The sequence below is a fragment of the Saimiri boliviensis genome, chromosome 12 (genome assembly GCF_048565385.1).
Source record: "Saimiri boliviensis isolate mSaiBol1 chromosome 12, mSaiBol1.pri, whole genome shotgun sequence".
NCBI lineage: Eukaryota > Metazoa > Chordata > Mammalia > Primates > Cebidae > Saimiri > Saimiri boliviensis.
Window position 1 is genome coordinate 50,564,479 of NC_133460.1, and position 22,341 is coordinate 50,586,819.

Below are 22,341 nucleotides of genomic sequence, written 5' to 3' on the forward strand. Positions count from 1 at the left end.
GCATGCAATGTCCAGGGTGTGAGGAATGAGACGAGGCCTTGGTTACGGGTGGGCTGTGAGGAGGACACTGAGAACCCTTAGAGGAGATGTTTCTCCAGCGCAGCCGAGGGACACCACGTTGGCAGTGGGGACACGGACTACATTTTCAGGGAGGGTGGAGTGAACAAGAGGCAGGGCCTGGTGGCTGGAGGCAGCAAAATCAAAGTAGTTTTTTTGGTTTTTAGCCAAAGAGAGACCTAAGAGAGCCTCTTGGCCAGCAGAGAGGGATCAAGCAGCAGTGACGGGGAGAGAACAAATGCAGGCAGGAAAGGTGGGGCCCATGGCGTGAGTCTCGGAGGAGTCAGCCTCGGCCGGAGGAAGAGCCCTTCTTTCGGAGCAGAGAGGAGGTGTGCCCCAGAAAGCCCTGAATATACTGCCGGGAGGAAGGCGGGAAGCTCATACCAGAAGACAGGAGCTTTGCTTATCCTCCAAGGAGGTGTGAGGAAGGATTGGAGGCTAGGAGAGCCTCTGGGTGCTCAGAGAGCAAGATTGACAGTGAGCCCAGGCCTGGAGCTGGCATGGGAGGCCAAGGGAGAAAGGGCTGCATGCAAGGGTCAGATGGGGACCCCCTTCCTCAGGGTGGCTACAGTGGCTTCTTCTGTCTGGCCAGCATTTTCCAGAGCTTACCTGTCTGATTCTGACCCCAGATTCGTCCTGCCCTTGGGCCTCCGGCTGCCCCATTCAGCCTGGCTGCCTCTGGGCTCCTGCCTGGGCCCTGGAGCAGTCGTTGCCCCCATTCCCTGCCCAGCCAGCCCTCCCAGCTGGTCCCTGCCCTTGGCCACACACCCATTAACTTCCCTGGGCCAGTGCTCTAAACCCAGGGCCATGGAACTCACAGAAAGGACTCCAGCCCCACCTCTGATGGGGACATCTGCCCTCTGCTCACCTCCGTTCGCTCAGGAATGATCTGGGCCGATGCCCAGGGTCAGGGTGCCTCCTCTGCCACATCCCAGGCCGCAGAACTCTGCTATCCGAAAGCGGCAAGTTTGCAACGGCAGACTATTCTTGGCTCCAGCCTGCTCGCTGCTGCTAATTTCATGCCCCTGTGATCCAGGTAACGCTCTGCTGCCTTGAGCTGCCACCCCCAGGCTTGAATCGCTTTTCCTCGCCCGGCAGGAGCCCAGCTGCCTCTGCTACTGCTTTCTGGAGGTGGGGGCCGCACAAAGCTGCTTCACAGAAGCTGCTCAGTGGCACGGGCAGTGAGTCTGCTGCAACTCATAACTAATTTGCAGCACTTATTTCAAAGTGCCCAAATGGCATTCAGGGAGAGAGAGCTTAACCAGGGTCTAACCAGAGATAAACGGGCTCATTTCAGGGCCTCCCTGCCCGAGGAAACCTCTTTACCTGGACTTTGAGCCCAGAATTAAATTCTTCCAGAAGAGATGCTTAGCACGGAGCCTCTCAGTGTGGCGGAGGAGAGGAAATGTGCCTCACCATTAAATGGGCCTCACATCTGGCCAGCTGGCTCTGCTGGGCTTTTAAATTGTGTTTGAAGAGTGTCTCTCCCCTTTCCTGGTGTTTGCAAACTAGGCCAGAGTGTAGCGAATGATAATGAGTTTTCTTCTCACCATGGCAAGTGACTCAAGTGCCCCCCGGCCCAGGCCAGCAGTGGCTCCTTCGTATTCATCTGCCATATGGGGGGACCCTGGCACCTGGCACTCCTGGGCCAGGGCCTGTCCACAGTCCAGGTGAGGAGCCCCCCCTGCCCACCCTGGGGCTCTTTTCAGGGGTTGCACAGTAAGGCCAGAGCTTGGAAGCCTGCCCTGGGCTGCCCACCCCCACACACACTTTAACATGGTCTTTGCTTAGCTGCCAACCATGTCCGTCGGTTTCAGGTGGCTGACAGAGATGGAGGCTTTTCTCTTATTCTTTTTTTTTTTTTTTTTCTTTCTAACACTAGTAAGACCCATAGGCCTGTGGAAAAGCTGAGGGGAATGGGCAGTGGGGTTTGAGAGAAAAGATTAGCTAAATTCACTGAAGAGTGCATTCCTTCACTCTTGTCCACCACTACAGGAAGAGGGGAAAGAAATCAAACCCTGGCCAGGTGCCGTGGCTCACACCTGTAATTCCAGCACTTTGGGAAGCCTAGGCAGGTGGATCACCTAAGGTCAGGAGTTTGAAACCAGCCTGGCTAACATGATGAAACCCCGTCTCTACTAAAAATATAAAATTAGCGGGGCGTGGAGGTGCATGCCTGTAATCACAGCTACTCAGGAGGCTGAGGCAGGAGAATCACTTGAACCCAGGAGGTGGAGGTTGCAGTGAGCTGAGATTATACTACTGTACCTCCAGCCTGGGAGACAGAATGAGACTGTCTCAAAAGAAAAAAAAAAAATCATGGCGTAGTGGCTCACGCCTGTAATCCCAACACTTTGGGAGGCTGAGGCAGGTGGATCATGATGTCAAGAGATGGAGACCATCCTGGCCGACATGGTGAAACCCCGTCTCTACTAAAATACAAAAAAATTAGCTGGGCATGGTGACACACGCCTGCAGTCCCAGCTACTTGGGAGACTGAGGCAGGAGAATTGCTTAAACAGAGGAGGCGGAGGTTGCAGTGAGCCAGGATCACGCCAGTGCACTCCAGCCTGGTGCCTGGCGATAGAACGAGCCTCTGTCTAAAATAAATAAATAAATAAATCTATCAAACCCTGTCATTTGCTGGGTTGGGCAGGTCACCTGCACCTTAGGGCCAGATAGAAGAAAGACACTGCCCACCCTGAGAGGGACATGTCTCAGATCCCTGCTTGCTGCTGGGAAAAGGTACATGGCTGCCAGGCCCAGCCTCTGAGGCTTCCCGGCAACGCACTGTGACCCCAGTGATAGTGTTTGGGCTTGTTTGGCCATGAGACAGGCAGCTCAGCTAGAGCAGCTTATACATTTGTAGGGGGATGATAAATATGTCCCCACCTGGTCCCTGCCCTGCTCTACAGCAAAAGATGCTGCTACCAGCGCTCCCAGGTGTAGACCTCCGTGTACCTCTGGGAAATGCCTCCATCTCTGTGAGCCTCAGGCTGCTTATCTGTAAAACGGGAGCGATTCCAGCCCTGCCTCGCCCTCACTGGCTATGGTAGAAGCACATGGGCTGGGGTCCGTGCAGGTCCTCTGGAAGTTGTGTTGCTTGCATGTCAGAGTTCCCTGGCGTTCTGCAGGGCTCCCACTTCCCCACCTGGGTTCCCTGACTTTGATGTGACCACTAGTAAAGGCTGGACGTTGAGTCCCCCACCCCGTCTGAGCTCCAGGTAATTAATTGCATGGCGCAGATAACACTGGGGAGGTAGTGGCACGCAGGGAGATTGGATCACATTCAGGGAGCACAGCTATCCCTTTGTTTCTTAGAGCTGGGCCTCCCCAACGTGAGTTTGAGAATTCAGAGGTGACTGATGGGCCTCTCTGCCATTAACACTCTGGGAGGTGGGTGCCTCGGCTGCCTGAGGTTCTGCCAGCCCTTCCCATCTCCTGTGGATGGGGTGGATGACACAGTATGGTTTGCTTTAGCTCAGGAGGGGCTGTGGATGCTGAGGAAGCCTCAGAAGTTGCTTTCAATAGATGAGCTGCATTGGCATCCTCAGTGGTAGGGAAGCAGCCCTCCGTGCTTTCGTGCCAGCCATTCCGTCCTGTTGGGAATGTTTCTCTCCCCACTGGCACCCCTACCTCCCATATCTGTCTGACATGCTTCTCACAATCTTTCCAGCCGCCGTCCAAGATGGCCCTGGTAGAAGCCCCCCAGAAACCCCTCCTTCCATGCCCTTCAACACCTCATATCTGTTGTACCCCAGCTCCAGGCTTGTACCCACCTTCCCAAGGGCACACAAGTGCCACAGTTCCTCTGTTTTGTCCACCCAGCCGCCAGCACAGTGCTGGGATACAGGGGCTTGACACCTCTTTAGCAAACAAAGGGACAGGTCAAAACAGGAAGAGACTCTGACCTGGACGGACCGGGGCTGCCCAGGCAGGGCTGAGCACCCTGGGATTACTAATCCGCCGCCTCAGGGTCTCCTGCCAGGGGCCCTCCTGCTGGGGCAGAGAAACCTGCCTGGGAGGCCTCGTCACCCCCTAGTGTGTTTGCCCTGCATCCCCCTGTGTTCCAGCCCTGCCTTCTTGCTGAGTCACACCTGTCTTTTACCAATAGTTCTATGAGACCCACATTGACCCCTCCAGGCCTTCAGACTTTTAATCAGCTGTGTAAACAGGGCTGCTGTGGCATAATTCGGAGTGGCGCCATTCCTATCACAGCCTGGAGTTGTGCCAAGCTCAGCCTCCACCATCATACACAGTGGCTCCACTGCCATCTCCCTGACGATCTTCCCATCCCCCCACTTCTCCATGGCTGGAGCTGGCCTTTGGGCCCGTGTGCTCTTCTCTACAAGTGGAGTTGGTTGCAGGGGGTGGAACAAATCAAAACAGACTTTTGGGGGAGCTCTCAGGAATCAGGCCCTGGTGGAGGCAAACTGAATTATCCCCAAACACTGCCGTGCACAAAACCCCCATTGGCTAGATGGACATTACGGATTGCTCTGGGAGCAGTCCCGTTAACCATCCTGGTCACGGTGTGTTTGGATCCGTGTTCAAATGTCTTTACATTTCCTTAAGTAGAGTGGGAGAAGACAGCCCCAGCACCTCTTGGAAGCAAATGAGATGAACCCAGGAGGGACAGGCGGCTACAAAGTAAATAAGAGTGGAAGGTAGACCTTCACTGCTGGGGGTTTCTTAGAAAGGCAGCGCTGGTGGGAATACTCCATCGGGAGTCCAGGGAAGTAAGAGGGAGGGAAAGGAAAGTGGGGCTGGGACAGAGAGAGCAAACGCAAGGGGCAATGGTATTTTGGAGCGGCCACAGCTTTGCAGCAGCACACAGAGCACCTTGGAGAAGACTTGTGGAGCTGCCGCTTTCAGAGCAGCCAGTCTGGGGAGACGAGAGGCCAGCGGGCGATCCGTTGGCTCCATCCCCTGCCTGTCATTGGTTAAAGTGGGTCTCGTGGGGCTTGACTCCCCCATCCTGCTGGGAGTGTCCCCTGCCCCTCTCACAGCCACTGGTGCAGCCTGGCAGGGTGTGGGGTCTCTGTGGGGGTCGGCTCCTCTGGTGGCAGTGACAGTGATTTTATGACCATGGGGTCAACAGCTCTGAACAGAGAACCAAGGGGCGAGTAACCTGTGGGGCAGGCAGGGTGAGCCCATCTGGAGCAACATCAACCAAGTCCAGTTTCTTGAAATCAGCACACGCTACCTGCAAAAACCCTAATTTCAGCCAAGGGTTTGGTGGGGAAGGGCTGCAGGGACTGGTGTGCTCAGCCTCTGTGCCCTTCATGGGCGAGCACACTACTCTTCCTGCCTCTTGGGGAGTCAAAGAAGGCAGCATGATCAGCTGTCCTGGTTTTCATCAAGAAACTGAATTTAAATTAAAACAGGAAGGCTGAAATATTCAGGAAAACCCTGATTAGTGGGAACCCAGCTATCAAAACCCCTCATGAATTAGGAATCGATTGCTGCCTAGCAAAACACTACAGATGAGTGGCTTTAAACAACCTGCGTTTATAACTGCAGGGTTTCTGTGGGCCAGGAGTCCAGGCACAGCTTAGCTGAGTCTCCTGCCTGAATTCGCACAAGGCTGCAATCAGAGTCAGCCAGAGCTGCAGTCTCCTCTGACACTCGACTGGAGAAGGGCCACTTCCAAGCTCACTCCAGTTGTTGGCAGAATTCAGTTCCTAGGGATTGTGGGCCTGAGAACTTCAGTTTCTTGCGGGGTGTGGGCTGGAGACCACCCTCAGCAACTTGGGGTTGCTCACAGTTCCATGCCGGGTAGGATTCCCCACCGTGGCCACTTGCCTCCCCAAATCTGGCAAGGGAGGAAAAGAGTCCAGCAAGGTGGGCGCCACAGTCCTATGTAACACCATCATGTTGGCTCTGCCCTCTTGGTTGGAAGCAGCCACAGGTCTCATCCACACTCAGAGAGGGCATCGCATAGGTCTAAGCGCCAGGAGGCAGGGACCGCAGGCCACCTTCGAGTCTACCACCACACCTCATTTTAGAAGCACTTTTCCTACAGGCAAAAGCAGCAAATCGTTGAATAAAAACCACCACATGTTTGTATCAGGAATTAAGTGGTTTGTTTTCTTAAGTTCTGTGGGATGTGCTGAGTCAACTCGTGGGATGTGCTGAGTCAACTCATGTCACCATGTGCATCTCCATCTCCCGATCTGTGCTGTTGGAACCATGGCCTGGCCTCAAGTCTATTCTCCCCACTGGCATGTTCTTTGTAAGGCAGAGAAATGGGCCCAGACAGCAGAAAGAGACTTGGAGTCTTATTCAGTGGTCAGTAGCCAAAAAGCTTTCCAACATGAAATGATACCTTTTTCTGCTTAAATATCAGCAAACAGGCACATTCAGTTACCTGGAAAATTCTCATTCAGAGAACCTGAGCCTGCTGGAAGAAACAGAATCAGAGAGTCTGCATTACACAGATCGAGCAGCCACTAGATGATGGGGCCTCACCAGGCGCTTGGGCTGGGGGCGGTTCTGCAGCCCTCTCCTCCTCAAGGCCTGACTCTTTTGTTCCCACCGGTGCCCTCCCAGCAACAGAGGCCCAGCCACTGTGTCAGGATGTAATTGACTGACTACCTCAGGCCAGCGCAGGCTCTACTGAGCCCATCAGGGCAGGAACAATGAGGTGCAGCTGAAAGGCAGAAGGCTATTTCTAAGGCTCATGGTTGATGGACCTCACTAGCTGTGATTATCATTTTAATTGCAAGGCCACCACGGCCTTATATTCAAGGTACAGATTTCAAAGACCACAGAGCATTCTGCAGACTTCAAAGGGAACTATGGAGGGCTTGTGCTTCAGACTCAAAGGGGCCCATGATTACATCTTTTTTTTTTTTAGAGATGGGGTCTCCCTCTGTTGCCCAGGATGAAGTGCAGTGGTGTACTCACTGCAACCTCTAACTCCTGGGCTCCAGCAATCCCCCTGCCTCTGCCTTCCGAGTAGCTGGGACTTAGAGGTGCACACCGCCATGCCTGGCTAATTTTTTAATTTTTTTGTGGAGAGAGTCTCACTATTTTCCAAGGTGGTCTCAAACTCCTGGGCTTAAGTCATCCTCCCGACTTGGCCTCCCAAAATGCTGAGATTACAAGTATGAGCCTCCATGCCCAGCCTTGTTTTGTTTTTAAAGATAGGTATATTAAGAAATAACCCACACACAGTATAGTCCATCCTAATCTGTAGACATTGAGTTTTCACAGACACACACAACTGCCACATAGCTGCTTTAGCTATGAGTTCCAGGACATCATAATCAGGCAGTTCATCTGTCTGTGTTTGCATGCGTTCTCTATCACACCCCTGAGCTGTTGCCAGAAAATGCCCTTTTTCCTCATTCTGTCCAATCTAGGAGCCACTTCCCCAAATGGCTTTGACCTTCTATCAAAATACCTTCTATTTTTAGCCATTCTATCAAGAGAGCAAATCCAGAGTGAGAAAGAACAGTTTCCCTGTAGGGAGCAGGGCCTGGTGTATTTCTTTTATTTTTATTTTTTTGAGATGGAGTCTCGCTCTGTCACTAGGATGGAGCGTGATGGTGCAATCTTGGCTCACTGCAACCTCCACCTCCCGGGTTGAAGCGATTCTCCTGCCTCAGCCTCCTGAGTAGCTGGGATTATAGGCATGCGCTACCACGCCCGGCTAATTTTTGCATTTTTAGTAGAGACGGGGTCTCACCATGTTGGCCAGTCTTGAACTCCTGACCTCGTGACCCACTCACCTCGGCCTCCCAAAGTGCTGGAATTGCAGGTGTGAGCCACTGCACCTGGCCGGCCTGGTGTATCTCTAAGGGGTCTCACTTGGTTGTAAGAACATGAGAATGTGGTTGGGTCACAACAAAACCCAAGTGAGCAGTGCCTCATGCCTATAATCCTAGCACTTTGTGGGGCTAAGGCAGGAGGATCACTTGAGCTCAGGAGTTTGAGACCAGCCTGGGCAACATAGGAAGAGCTTATCTCTACTAAAAATTTAAAAACAAAACCAAAAACAAGTGGATAGTCTTGGATTTTGGTGATGGGGCAGACTTTCCTTTCTCAGACATACATTGGGTTCTATGCCCATGGCCTCAGTCCATGGGCAGAAGTGTGGGCTCACTGGGGACGGGGATGACGTCTTATCCTTCCTATGCCTTTAGCACTTAGTACAGCTGACATTGGCAGCTGTTTGTTGAGTGGCTGAGTGAGTGGTCTTAGGCTGGAGATGTGGTGGGGCCTTGTTTGGAGGTGGGTTCACCCACGGCTCCTGGGTGTTTGAAGACAGTGGGGAGAAGCCCCATGGAGAGGGGCCCTGTCTCTGCACGGGTGGGACTGCTCCCCTCCATCCCTGAGTGACCGCAGCGCCTCCTCACTTGTGTGCTTGCAGAACTACTTTGAGAGCTACCTTGCCGTCGCCTCCACCGTGCCCTCCATGCTGTGCCTGGTGGCCAACTTCCTGCTTGTCAACAGGTAGGCGGCTCTCCTCCCTCTCTCCGGCCTCCTCCTGGGCCTCCTGCCTCCTCTACTCCCCTCTCGCCTGCAGCTGCTTTTTTTTTTTTTCTGCCTACTTAAGTAGCGGTCACCAAAGAAGGAGACAGCAGCTCAGATTTGTGCATGAAGTAAGAAGTCAGATCAGGTCCCTGGGGATGCCCCTGGGGGACATCCAGCCACACCCTGTGACATCATGACAGCAGCCGGTGGGAAGTGTGTGGGGATGCAGGAGACTTCCTCCCTTCTCTTCTCAGGGATCCTGTCTGACAGTCTGCAAGTCCTGTGGCCCAGAATGGTCACCTAACTGTTAGTGCTAAGCTGGTAACACCAGCTCATGTGTCAACTACTCCCAAGAAGGCTCATGGGGAAGTTCGACATTGTAGTGATCAGGACCAGGAGAGGCTCCATCTGGATGTGCCTGGGGAGGAGTTGTTCAGGAGCTAACTAGGCAAATTGGCATGTTCATAGACCCCCTTGGGTGACATGCTGGCTCAGATTCTCAGTTTGAGTTTACAAGGATAACAGCCCTCATCACTTTGTTTCTCCTAAGCTGCCACTACGTGATAAGGATGGCTACACTGTGGTCCAGAAACCTGGGCTCCTGTGGGGCGTGGCCTACTAAAACCTGAGGTTACTGATGGCAAATCTGTTTTTCCCAATTCTGATCAATTTGTAGGGACTGCCAGATCTCTAGTTGGACAAGATTCTAAGGCAGGTCTGGCTTCAGGGAGGGTGCCAGGATTGATTAGTGATGTCTGCTCTGGGTACAGGAGGAGAGAGGGCACCATGAGTGTCTTCTACATGCTGAGCTTGAATAGATCAGTCTTTCCAAACATATTATACCTGGGGATATTGCCGATATCTGTTATATAAGATGATCCCAAAGCATAGTGGCTTAAAGCAATAGCAGTCATGAGTACTTCTCATGTTCTGGGGACTGTCGAGGCTCAGCCGTCATACTGTCTCTCCTGCAGTTGCAGTCAGATGGCAGCTGAAGCTGGAGCCATTCATATCCTCTCTCTCTGTCTCCTCTCTTCATAACCTCACATGTCAGCCTCAGGGTAATAGAACTCCTTATCCAGTGGCTGAGAGCAAGGGAGAGGCTGCGTGGTTTTTACAGCCTGGTCTTGGAAGTCACTTTTGCCACACTTGACTGATTTGGGCAGTTACAAAGCCTACTTCGTTTTCAAGGGGACATAGAACCCACCTCCCAGTGAAAGGAGTGTCAATAATTTGCACACTTCTTCAAACCAAAGTGCAGTCTGGAAGAGTGAGAAGGAAAGGAGCATGGCAGCCCCTCTCACCAGCCAGCTGGCCTTCACCTGCCTCACTCCTGCCTTCCTGGGGCCACATTCAATATCCTAACAGAGGGGGCGCAGCCTGCAGAGACCCCACCCCAGGAGGAGAGTGGAGGAGGGCAGAGCAGGGGCCCTGGCAGTGCCTCGCAGGAGAGAGGTTGTGTGAAGAGCCAGTGCAGGCAGGAACAGGAGGCAAGGAAGATGGGGGACAGCCATGACGTGGGGAACCCTTGCTCTCTCCATCTCTTCACTCGGCCAACCCTGAGGATGGGGCTATTTGTGCAGCCCAGACAGCCGAGAGAGAGCTCCCAGCCCCTTCCAGTTCCAGAATCACCATCTGAACTGTAGCAAGGGTGTAATGCCTCGGTCATCCCTTGTCATGTCCCTTAGGCTGCACAGCAACCCAGGAGGGAGGCCGTGACATCGCCCAATTTTCCATATGGAAGTCAGGAGACCACAGGGGCACCACGGGCGGCCGAGCCTGCCTCTCACCTCTTCAGTGCTCTGGGAGTCCCACAGGCTGAAAGCCCGCCTGGGCCATGGGTCAGGAGTAGCAGAGAAGGTCCAGCCTCTGGGCCCTGAGAGAATGCTGTGTAAGAACAGTAGCACTTCTGAGCATCATATCTGGCAGATGCATTATCTCCTTTAACCCTCATGGCAGCCTAAGAGCAGGAAGCTGCTGTGATCCTGCTTTGAGATGGGAAAACAGGCTCATGGAGGTGACTGGCCCAAGGGAACATGGCCATTAAGGATGGACTCAGGTGGCATGCAGTGGGTCAAACCTGTCATCTCAGCACTTTGGGAGGCCAAGTCAGGAGGATTGCTTGAGCCCAGCAGTTTGAGACCACCCTGGACACTACAGCGAGATGCTGTTTTTTTTAAAAAAAAAAAAAAAAGAAAGAAAGAAAAAAGATTAGCCTGGCATGGTGACACAGGTAGTCCCAGCTACTCAGTAGGCTGAGGCAGGAGGATTGCTTGAGCCAAGGAGTTCAAGCCTGCAGTGAGCTATGGTCACACCACTGCACCCCAGTCTTGGCTACAAAATGAAAGGGAGGAGTCAGGATTTGAACTGGGACCTTCCCACCCCACATTTGTGCTTGGAACCCCTGAGCCACTTACGTCCTAGTTCCCCTGCTTTGCATCCACCCCTGCCCCTGACGCCAGAGCCACTCCCGAGATCCTTCTAGTGAGAGCCCTGTCTCGCCGGGATTCAGGCTGCTGGGATGGAAGTGGGTGGTTATTCTCCAGTGAGATATGGGCCCCCAGGCAAGCTGCCCTCCTGAGGCTGGGTCTGGGGAGAAGGCTCAGCAGCTACAGGACATTCTCAGAGGGGACTAACCCACCCCTGGCCCGCCCTTTCTCGTCCTGGCCTCTGGAAGAGGGGCAAGGGCAGTGCCGGAACACACTCCTAGGCCTCCATCTGTTTCCAGGCTATGGGAAGATGGTCTGGGGCTAAGCTGTTTTTTATTTAATGTGCAAGATTGAAATGTCTCCTTGTCTCCCCTCCTGGAGAACCCTGGCTTTCTCCGACTGGCTTATCCATAATCACCAAGTGTTTTATTATGTTAAATCTGCAGCATCATAAATAGTTATGAGGAGGATTTACATCTTGGAGACTTAGGAAGAAATCAGTCCCCTGGGGTCCTGAGCCCTCATGAGTCAGGGATAGGGGAGACCAGCAACCTGGGTACCAGAGGGAGCCTCTCCTGGAGTCTGCACAGGACTGAGACCTGCCCCAGGGTCTTGGTCTTGGAACTGTCCTCTTGGCCATGCCCTGTCTCCAACAAGAGCCCCAGACATCACAGCAACTGAAAGTCTAGGCTTTCCAAAGATCTTAGGAGCACTGCCGTCCCCTGGGCCACTCTCCCTTCCCGGGTGGAAGCAGCAGAGATGGAAGCCAGTGTCCTCCATTCATGCCTGTGGGGCAGGCTTGCACCTGGCACGTTTCATGAAGCTTGATGAATGTTGAAAATAGCCCTGGAGCCCATGGGTGGAGGCTCTGGGCAGGAGCGGTTTATGCAGCAGATAATTAGCAGGCGGAAGGAGACCTGCGCGGGTGAAGGGCCACGCAGGGGGACAGAGCGGCATTCCACACTGCATCCTTTCTGGAATGCATTTGGTGTTGACCTCCTCCTCTCTGATTCCTCCCCAGCTTCCCACCCTGGGGGTGCCTGAGTAAGCAGTCCCCCAGCTCTCTGCAAAGCGACCTTCCCGTTCAAGGAACTTATTACCTTGTGGCGACAGGCACACAGGAGGGCTCCCGTGATGCCTCATCATTCCTGCCGGACTTTTTCCTGGCTGTGTCTGTGAGGAAGTGGTTAGAGGCAGAGGCCACTCCCGAGGCTGGCGGATGTTTCCAGTTGGACTCCCTGCCATGCCGAGGTGGGGGCATCAAGAAGCAGATAGCCGCAGGAGGTTCAGGCCGGCGTAAAAACCTGCTGGCACTACTGAGCTCCCTTGTTTGTCCATTTGTACATCTAGCAAATACTTACCCAGTGCCTGCCAGGCCCTGTGCCTGTGCTGGGGGAGAGCAAGGCAGGGTCCTGCCTTTGTAGTGCACCTCACTTCTCCAGCCTGGCCTTTGCCTCCTTCTTGCCCCAAGAAACTGGTTAAAACTTCTTGGCATTTGTTCCCAGCCTCTCTCTCTACTTGATCTTTTGCAGATTTAGAATCATTAGTTGTTGGGGACCTTAATATTATCTGGTCTAGCTTCTTTTTAGAGATGAGGAGACGGAGTCCCGGAGAGGTTGAATATTTATCGGGGGGTCACACAGCAAGCAGATGACAGAGCTGGGCAGGGCTCTGGTCTCCTGACTCAGGCTCCATGCCCTGCTGGCTCTTATCTTGGGAGTGGGCGGGACGGCTCCAGCTGCTAGGAGAGGGTGGGGACACTGTGTGACAGGGCTGAGTGTGTAGACCACCTCAAGCATCAGGGGTAAGGTTCGACTGCTGGCCTCCAGGGCCCCTGCTGTGCTCTTATGATAGACGCTCTGGGCTACCAAGGGTCCAAGTGCCCACCTAGCTGCCCACCAGCTCCTGTCCAGGCCAAAGCCTCTGCAGACCTTGAGAAGATATGTCTTAGCATGGGGTCAGAATGGGCATCTTAATGCAAGTCTCCCCAGAAACAGGCACTGAAACAAGGATTCAAGTGCGAGTAGTTTATCTGGAGGGTGAAGGTGGGAGAGTACGGAAGGGGGACAGGAAACGGAAGGCAGTCAGCAGAGGATGCCTCATCAAGCCAGCTCCCTCCGAAGAGATAAGAAAGAGCACAGTCCTGCTGGGGATCTCGGGGAGCCAGTGTGGAGCACGGCTGAGCAGGAGGGAGCTGGGGTATTTACGTACCACCTTCCCTAGTCACTGGTTGAAGGCTGTTCTTAGGAGTTGTTACTTACCTGTCACTCCCAGGTCGGTAACAGCACTCCTGGAGTGGTCAGAGGGACGGCAGGTGAGCAGGACACCAGAAGCATTCCTGCAGCTTCTGACCATGTCATTGCCAGCTTGAAACGCTGATGTACCTCTTTGCGTTAGTGGGTACTTTTAGTAGCAATGACAGAGACCCAAAAAGGATTTCCTCTTTCTTTATGTGAAAATTAAAGTCAAGTCCACCTTCAGGCATCATTGGATCTAGGGGATCTCCTCTGCACCACCCCTGGGCTCTGTTTGTCTCTGCATGGCTTCTCCTACATGTCTAGCCTCGCCGTCTACAGCTGGCGATATGGCTTCTTTCCACAGCTTCCATGTAGCAGTTCCAGGGAAGATTTAATGACCCTGTGTGGGTCACATGCTAATTCCTAACTAGCTCAACCCCAGGGGCCAGGAGCAGGGAACAGTCTAATCGCCCCAGGCTGTGTCACATGCCTGTTGTTTGTGGGTGTGTCAGTGTCCCTACGGGCGACGTGGCTGACCACCTTCCCCAGATGACTAGGCATGGAGGAAGGAGCGTTCTCCCAGGGGGTGGTGCTGGCAGACAAAGGCCCTGCGCCCCACCCTCCTCCAGAATGTGAGTCCACACCTCGCCCCAGCATCACCTCTCTGCTCCTCCACTCCCATCTTGACTGCAGCCAGAGTCCATTTGCAGCTCCCTGAACAAGCCTCGCCCTCTCCCAAGACATGTGCACTTACGTCCTCCCATTCATCATGACCATGCAGCATAGATAATGCCTGCAAATGGCCTTCCACGATGCCCAGGGCAGGTTTTGTGCCCCTCGGATGTGCTGCTTGATGCCCCGGGGCCTCCTGGTGGAGCACCTACCACAGTGGGATGACTGTTGCTGTTCTGGTCTGTCCTGTGTCCTGGGCATCCAGCACAGTACTGGACACACAGGAGTTGCTCAATGCACATTTGCAGAATGGGCACACCGTTGAGTACACACATTAGCAGACTGAGTGATGGGCTGGGGCTCAGCACACCTGGGTTCTCATCCCAGCTCCCTACGGACTCACTCCACAACCTTGACCTGTTCCTTCACTTCCTTGGGTTTCCTCCCACCCCTTATAAAGCAGTGACAGCACCTGCTCTCCCTTTAGCTGAGGACCAGAGGGAAACTCAAATTAGCCTGGGGCCACAAAAGCACTTTGAAAAAATTCCTTTCTTGCTTTTCATGCTCGCTCATCATTTCATACCTGCTTGTGTGTATGTGTGTATTTTTTTTCTACTTTTCAAGTTTTTCTTTTTTCTAATAATAAAAAACTGTGTAGTCTGGCTTTTCTCTCAGCCCCCTCCCACTGGCTAGCAGGAAAATTAACTAAACATCCAATCCGGTTTAAAGCTTAGTCTAATCTGATAATTTAAGCAGCCCCTTGAGATGATGTTTTTGCTCCCTAGAATAAAAATGTGCAGCTTCTCAGATAGACTCCTTCCCTGCTTTTCTCCCCAGGCCAGCATGGGGCCTGGGAAGAGCACATGGCTCATACACAGGCATGGCATGGGAGCGTGTGGGGGTTCCCTTGACCCCAGACAGCAGTAACGCGGCATCAGCTGTTCCCCATGACAACTGAGGCCATTACAGGAAGATGCCCGTGCCCTGGCCACCTCTTCTGCGCCATCCATATTTCCTCACTCCAGGAAAGGCAGCAGAGCATCATTCTGAGAACTGGCCAGAGCCAGACCTCCTGGGTTCACTGCTGAGTGACCTTGAGCAAGTTCCTTAACTTCTCTGACCTCAGCTTCCTCATCTGCATACATGGGATAGGCAGGAATACCTGTCTTTCGGAACCGGTGTAAGAATCAAACACACTAGCACACAGAAAATGCCTGGAAGAGTACGCATTACATACTGTGTGACTGCTATGATGATGGTGATGGTGATTTTCTTCCCTTCTTCCCTTTCCCTCTAAAACCTCCTAAGTTTCAAGGAAAGGAAGCTCAGTGTGTGGCTGCTCTGCTTAAACACTAGACAGAGCCAGCAGGAGCTCAGTCCCGTGGCAGGAAGAGCAAGGGTTTGCCTCGAACATCGTGGTGTCCTCCCGTCCTTGAACCTCACAGCAAAGTGAAAAGCAGCAGTACCCACTGAGCACTGGCTCCGAGCCAGGCACTGCCCTTTGCACCCCACACTGCTCACCTCTTAAGCCTCACCCCTACTTGAGGAGGATCCACTCTCCCCATTGTACAGTTTCAAAAGCTGAAACCAGAACAACTGAGTCCCTTACCCAAGGCCACATAGCTAGGGAGCTGGGAAGGCAGGATTCAAATGCAAGCCTCCTGATGGCAGAGTGAACAGTCCTAACCGCCGAGCTTACCTGCGTCCCTTAAGGTGGCTCACCAGCCCCAGTCTGCACAGGAGCCCCGAAGGGGCATCTAACTGCTTCTGGCATCCTCGCCCTAGGGTTGCGGTCCACGTCCGTGTCCTCACCTCACTGACTATCATCCTGGCCATCTTCGTGGTGATAACCGCACTGGTAAAGGTGGACACCTCCTCCTGGACCCGTGGCTTTTTTGCTGTCACCATTGTCTGCATGGTGATCCTCAGCGGTGCCTCCACCGTCTTCAGCAGCAGCATCTACGGCATGACCGGCTCCTTCCCTATGAGGAACTCCCAGGCGCTGATATCAGGTGAGAGCAGGGTCCAAGCCGCCGACCAGGTTCATCCACCCAGGAGTCATGGGAGTTGTGTTTCGATCATCTAGTGTTACATAACAAGCTACCCCAAAAGTTAGTGGCTTAGAACAACAACAGGCATTTCTACTACTTACAAACTTGCAGCTTGGACAGGAGTTTGCAGGGATAGCGCTTCTCTTCTCCCCATGGCATCAGCCAGCATCACTCGATGGGGGGTGGGAAGGTCCAGTTCCGAGGGACGTGCTCTCCTGGCTGGCGTGTTGGTGGCTGCTGGCTGGAAGCTTAGCCAGGGCTGGGCCGGGGCTTCCATTCCTCTCTATGGCAGCAGCTTGGACTTCCTCATGGCATGGCGTCTGGGTTGCAAAAGCTGGCATTTCAGGAGATCCAGGCAGAAGCTTTATTTCTGATTTAGCAACAGAAGCCACAAAAGGTCAGTTCCACCATGGCCATAAGCTCACCCAGACTCAAGACAGATGGACACACATCAGTGGGAGAGTACGAAAGTCTCCCACTGTGACTGTGAGAAGGTAGGCAGGAGGGGAGACGGAGTTGCAGGTATTTTTGGATAACATGGTTGGCCTACAAAATGCAAATCCTGAAACCAGCCTTCCTCCCTTTCCTTCCCTCCTTCTCCTATTCCTCGTCTATTTTTCCTTTCCCTTATCTTTTCTTCCCTTCTTGTCTTCTTTCCTTCCCTCTATCTGCCTTTTCTTCCTTTCCGATTGTGTAGAGGACCTGCTATGTCCTGGGGATGCAGATGATCAAGCACCAGTACTCTCGGAGCTGGCAGCCCTGTGAATAAACTCCTCGTCCCCTCCCCCACAAGCTTTGGTATCCCGTGGGTGCCCCCATGCAGGACGTGGGCCAACCCCTCTAGCTGATGTTTGATGCTGATATTGATGAGCCTCTTCTGGAGTCCTTGGCAGTTTTGTTCTCGAAGCTGGAAACACACATGTCTGTCACTGAGGTGACCCAGCCAGGTAAAAAGGAGCTGGGTCAGGAGCACTGGTGCTTTGCTGGGAGGCCACTGTCCCTGTGAGCAAGACTGGAGGCCCTGCTGCTCTGTCTACCCCTCCACATGCCCCTGCTGTGCAGAGGCGAGCTCTATACATTTGCCCACTGACAGCAATTTCACAAGGAGCCTGCACTGTGCCCCTCAGTTAATAACGCCAGGAAGCATGTGGCCAGGATGACAGTCGTTTGACAAGGGTATGTCCTTCCCCACTCGAGCCGGTGCCAGACATCACTGGTGGATCTCTATCTTTCATCCTGAGCTTCTAAATCCTTCTCAGTGCAGCACTTGAGGCAGTTCCTCTCTGCAGATCAGAGTCTAGATGTGAGCTTCCGTCTGTTTGCCATTTCTGAGATCGGATTAGGCTTCTGGCTACATCCTGGGAAACACTTGGGCCTAAGATGAAATAAAAATGGACTTGTTGCTAAGTTTCCTGGATGCAGACAGCACACGCCAGCAGTGCTTTCAAAAGGGCTTTTCCGGACTGAAGGCAGTGGCCACTGGACATGGGATTTAATGCCTTGTGTCACTGTAGTCTCAGAAGGAGGCTCTTATATCCCCTTAGCTCCTCCCATCCTTGCCAGCAGCCTCTCCAGGAGCCTGTGACCAAACTCACCATTTACATTGGCAAGCGGTCCTCAGGTTCATCTGGCCACCTGTGATCTTCTAGGGATGGGAGTCTCCTGTGGATTTTTCAGAAAGTCTGTTGAGAAAAGTGGGGAAGTTTAGTACTTCTAGGCCAGTATTAATGACCCTGAGTCAACACCATGGTCACCACTGTATGGGGCCCTGATGGGCACCCCACGCCCTGGAAAATCAAGGTGTCTCAGTCTCCCAGAGGCCGCAAGGCCACCTCGCCAGCCCCACCTGCTTTTCTTCCAGCACAGCCCGTCTGCGAATTCTGCATGTGTTGGCATCTGAGGAACAATTCATTTGTTCTGTGCTGGTGTTTTCTTAAACCCCTCATTTGCATGTATTTCCATAACTGATGAGATAAAAGTAGAGAGTCATGAAGGATGAGTTCCCGGAGGCCTGGTTTGTTGTTGATGATAATATTGTAAATTCTCTACAAGTTGGAAAGAGAGAGAGGAAAATCAGTAGGCAGTGATGTTAAGATCTCTTCCTTGGGGCAGCTGGGGAGTGTCTTACTGAGTTTAACCCCAGTTCTTACAAAACGTCTAGGTGGGGATTACAGCTTCTCAGAAATGGGCACCCTCTTGGCAAAGGGTTTACCCGTTGTTGCTGCTTTGATGTGGGAAGGACAGAAATAGCCAAGCACCTAACTGGGAATCAGAAAGGATTTGCTTGGTATTTGGCACTTCCTGCGCCAGGCAGGCCTCTGAGTGCTACGCGTGTAATAATCCTTTTAATCTGCATCACAGCCCTACGAGGTGGGTATTATTAACACCCCCATTGTATAGAGGAGGATACAGAGGCACAGGGAGGTTGAGGACTTGCTCACGATCACGCAACTAGAAGTAGAAGAGCCAGGTTTGGACTCGGAAGTTTGGATTCTAAAGTCTGCGTTCCTAATTATGATGCGAATTTTTATACCTTTGCCCTCCCTCAAATACCACTCAGGCTAATAGAACGTATGGTGGGGAGGCTGGGGAAAGGATTCTCCATCGGGCCAAGGACTATTCCCTGTAGAGCCACGGAGGCCGCAGGCAGAGCATGGGGAGCAGTGATGGCGCACCATGGTGGCTGGGGCCTGACTGTCCCCTTCTTCTCTGCTTCATGCAACAGTGGGCAGAAAAGTGGTGCTGCGTAAAAGCTGCGCGATGGAGACAGAGCTGGCCCTGCCCACGTGGACCCACATGACCCTGCCCCAGTCAGCCTTCTTCCCGCCTCTTCAGGAGTGGCCATTCTGATGCTCTGAAGTAGGCAGATTCATCCTGCCAGTCCACCCACTCACCGCCAAGCCTTCCCGCATTGATGATGCCCCGGCCTTGCAGTCAGTGCTTTTCCACCTATCGTCCTGTTTCCACCTCACCACGGTTATTAGCTGTGATGAACAGGACAGGGATTAGCCCCATTTTCCAGGCCAGTAGACACAGGCAGGGAAGAAAGTAAGTGACCTGCCCACACTGGTGCCAGCATTCCCAAGCAGTGCCGCACGGCCGTCTGACTCGTGGCTCGCACAGGAAGGTGACCCACGGCTGTCAGGGTTCAAGGAAAGGAAAGGCACATCTGCTGCCTCCCAGAAGCAACGGTGCCATCAAGGCAAGGAAGGGAATGGCATTTGTTTTTGTTTCCCGTGTGCCGGGCCCTTTCTGAACATCATCCGTCAGTCCTGAAAGCGACCACACAGGGCGGGTGTTGTTATTTCCATTCTACAGGCAAGCACACTGTAAAGTCAGAGAAGCACGTTACCCCCAGGCTTTCAGCTAGCAAGTCGCAGAGTCCAGGGTGACACACCCATCCGTCTAACTCCTGGGCCCACTGGCATCCCAGTAGGTCTTGGGGCCTCCTCTGTTAGGTAGCAGTGAAAGGTGTGGTGGTCACATGTCTCACGGGTAATATGTGTCAAAGCCCTTGGCAAGAACATTCCATGTGGTGGGTGGTCGTGTGCTTGTGTGTGCATAGGTGTGTGTGTGTGGGTGTGTGACTGTGTGTGTGTAGGTGTTGTATTTGTTACACATGCATTCACATGTGTATGGTGCCATAGCCACCTTGGGATACACAGTAGGTTCTGTGAGCTCATGGGGGGGTGATGGTGGGGTTTATAGCCAGTAAGGATACCCCCAGAAAGAGTGGTCTCTGAGCAGCATGGGACCCTATATGAGGACAGTCCCTGAGCCTCCTTCCCAGTTTGGTTGGTGGGTGGTTTGGGCTGGGGTCAGAGAAGAGGAAATCCAGAGGTCTCTGGGACTTCCTGCCCCTAAATCTAAAATTTCAGCCCCCAGTAGAAGGGCAATAGAGAGAGACGGAGGTTGAGGGTCGGAAGTGAAACAGGAAAGGCAGCAGACTGGTGCTGGAGGCCATGTGCCACTTCAGGCAGCAGCCGCTCTCAATCCAGCATAGAGAGGGGAAAACGACCCCCTTGGAAGCTCAGGAAATGCAGGACAGGCTTGGCAGCTGGGCCCTCCCTGTCTCCCGGGCTTCAGGACACTGAGAGAGCTTTGGCATTTTTCACACTTAGGAATTTTCTTTTGGTCTGTGAAACCCAAGCAGGGAGGGACCCACGGCCATTCCTCCTCCTTGCCCACCCCTCACCGTCTCTGCGTGTCCTCTGTTCTCCGCAGGAGGAGCCATGGGTGGGACAGTCAGCGCTGTGGCCTCTCTGGTGGACCTGGCTGCATCCAGCGACGTGAGGGACAGCGCCCTGGCCTTCTTCCTGACGGCCACTGTCTTCCTCGTGCTCTGCCTTGGACTCTACCTGCTGCTCTCCAGGCTAGAGTACTCCAGGTAAAGGCGCCGCCCACTGCCTGGGCCTCCTTCCCGTGTGTGCAGTTATAGCCGTGCTGCTTTTTCTCAGCAGAGTCTATGCTGGCCTCTTGGTCTAGGTGCTGTGGTTCAAAGCAGTGGCTCAACAAACTGGCTTGGCTGGTGGACGTGAGAGGCTGGCTCCTTGCCGCGCCCACGCAGCTGGCGCCTCAAGTTTAATCACCGTGAATAATAGTTCCCATTGGTGAACACAGCCCCTTCCTATAGCGCTCTGCTCCTGCCAGCTTGATGTGTCCTACCTCATTCCATGCTCACACTTCTGTCCAGGTGCTGTGGAACACATCTGTAGTCCCAGCACTTTGGGAGGCCAAGGCAGTAGATCTCTCGAGCCCAGGAGTTCAAGACCCATTCTGAGCAACACAGAAGCAATGGTGCAGTCATGGCACAGGCTGGCTGTATTAATGCAGCTCAAACAGAGGGACTTGGTGCAGGGGTGTGTGTGTAAGCAGTAACTTAGTTCTGGTTTCAGCCTTGTCTCTGCCTCCCTGTGGGATCTTGGGCCAGGTCCGCCCCTTTCTGGGCCTGCTTCCTCCTCTGTAAAATGGAGGTTTCACCCAGCCAAGTAGTTTTGAAGCTCCAGTCAGTCCTCCCACCCTAAGGACATGCAGATAGCATGCATGTGGGTGAGACGCCGTCTCTACAAAAAAAAAAAAATTAGCTGGGCATGGTGGCATGTGCCTAGAATCCCAGCTACTCAGGAGTCTGAACTGGGAGGACTGCTTGAGTTCAGGAGTTGGAGGCTGCAGTGAGCTGATTGCACTACTGCAATTCCAGCCTGGGTGACAGCAAGACCCTGTCTCTCTATAATAAATAGATAAATAAAAACTAACACTCCCCTGTTCATCTTAGAGTCCAGTACTATTATTTATCATTTCCATGCACAGATTAGAAAACCAGGGTTCAGAGAGACTAAATTGTTACTGTTTTAGTAGAGACAGGGTCTCGCTCTGCAGGCCAGGCTGGAGTGCAATGATGTGATCATCATGGCCTGCTGCAGCTTTGACCTCCTGGACTCAAGCTATCCTTCCACCTCAGCCTCCCAAGTAGCTGGGGCTCCAGGTGTGTGCCACCACACCCGGCTAATTTTTTTTATAAGTTTTTGTAGAGACACAGTCTCACTGTGTTGTCCAGGCTGGTCTCAAACTCCTGCACTCAAGTGATCCTCCTGCCATAGCTTCTCAAAGTGCTAGGATTACAGACGTGAGCCACCGCGCCTGGCACAGAGGTTAAATTACTTGCCTAAATCTCAGAGCCAGTAGGTAGCAGAGCCAGGCAGGATTTTAAGAGGACTCCAAACCTGTGCTTCGACAACTCATTGCCTTGTGGGGCTTCTTTCCACCTCCACAACCTGCTTTCTTGCCTCGAGTGTCTCTCTTGCTTTCTCTCTCCGGTTCTTCCTTTTGCTTTCTTGCTGCTTTCTGTAAAAAAGCCTGCTGCTTTTTACAAAAACAATCCTTGTCTTTCTCTCATGTTTTATTCTTTTCAAAGCATTTTCCTATCCACTATCTTATTTGATGTAGGAAAGGCAGGACTCATCCCCATTTAACAGGTGAGGAAACTGAGACCAAGAGGCGGCTAAGTGATATGTCAGGTGTGTGAGCCAGCAGACCTGGGGAGGGACCTGCCCCGATGTGGCCCTGTTCCACAGGAAGCTGATTTTTGCAGTGGCACTAAGCTGAACTGTTTACATGTACATTTTTGTTTATGATTTATGACAATCTGTGCAGTTGTGAGTATTTTTTCACTTGGGAGATGGGGAAACTGAGGCTTAGGCAAGCTCACAAGCATGCCCCAGGTCATTCACCTGGTGAGTCATAGGCTCGAGACTACAATGGCCTCTTCTCATCATTCATTCATTCTTCCTGCCCTCATGAGGAGAGTCACTCCTTAATCCCCAGAACACCCAGCCTTTCAGCAAAATATCGAATCCCCCTGGGCTGGGAGTGAGCCACTTTCCCCAGCTGTAGGATTCTTCACTTCAGCAGTCC

At 53.0% G+C, this 22,341-nt stretch overlaps 1 protein-coding gene across 1 annotated transcript in view; it reads left to right on the forward strand.

The window, feature by feature from the left end:
• SLC29A3 (solute carrier family 29 member 3) overlaps window positions 1-22,341 on the forward strand; it is a 45,760-nt gene that overhangs the window by 17,757 nt on the left and 5,662 nt on the right. Inside the window, exons 3-5 of the mRNA XM_003928628.4 lie at window positions 8,435-8,517; window positions 15,662-15,888; window positions 20,152-20,314. Of these exons, the coding sequence (XP_003928677.2) occupies window positions 8,435-8,517; window positions 15,662-15,888; window positions 20,152-20,314 (473 nt within the window). The remainder of the gene's footprint in view (window positions 1-8,434; window positions 8,518-15,661; window positions 15,889-20,151; window positions 20,315-22,341) is intronic.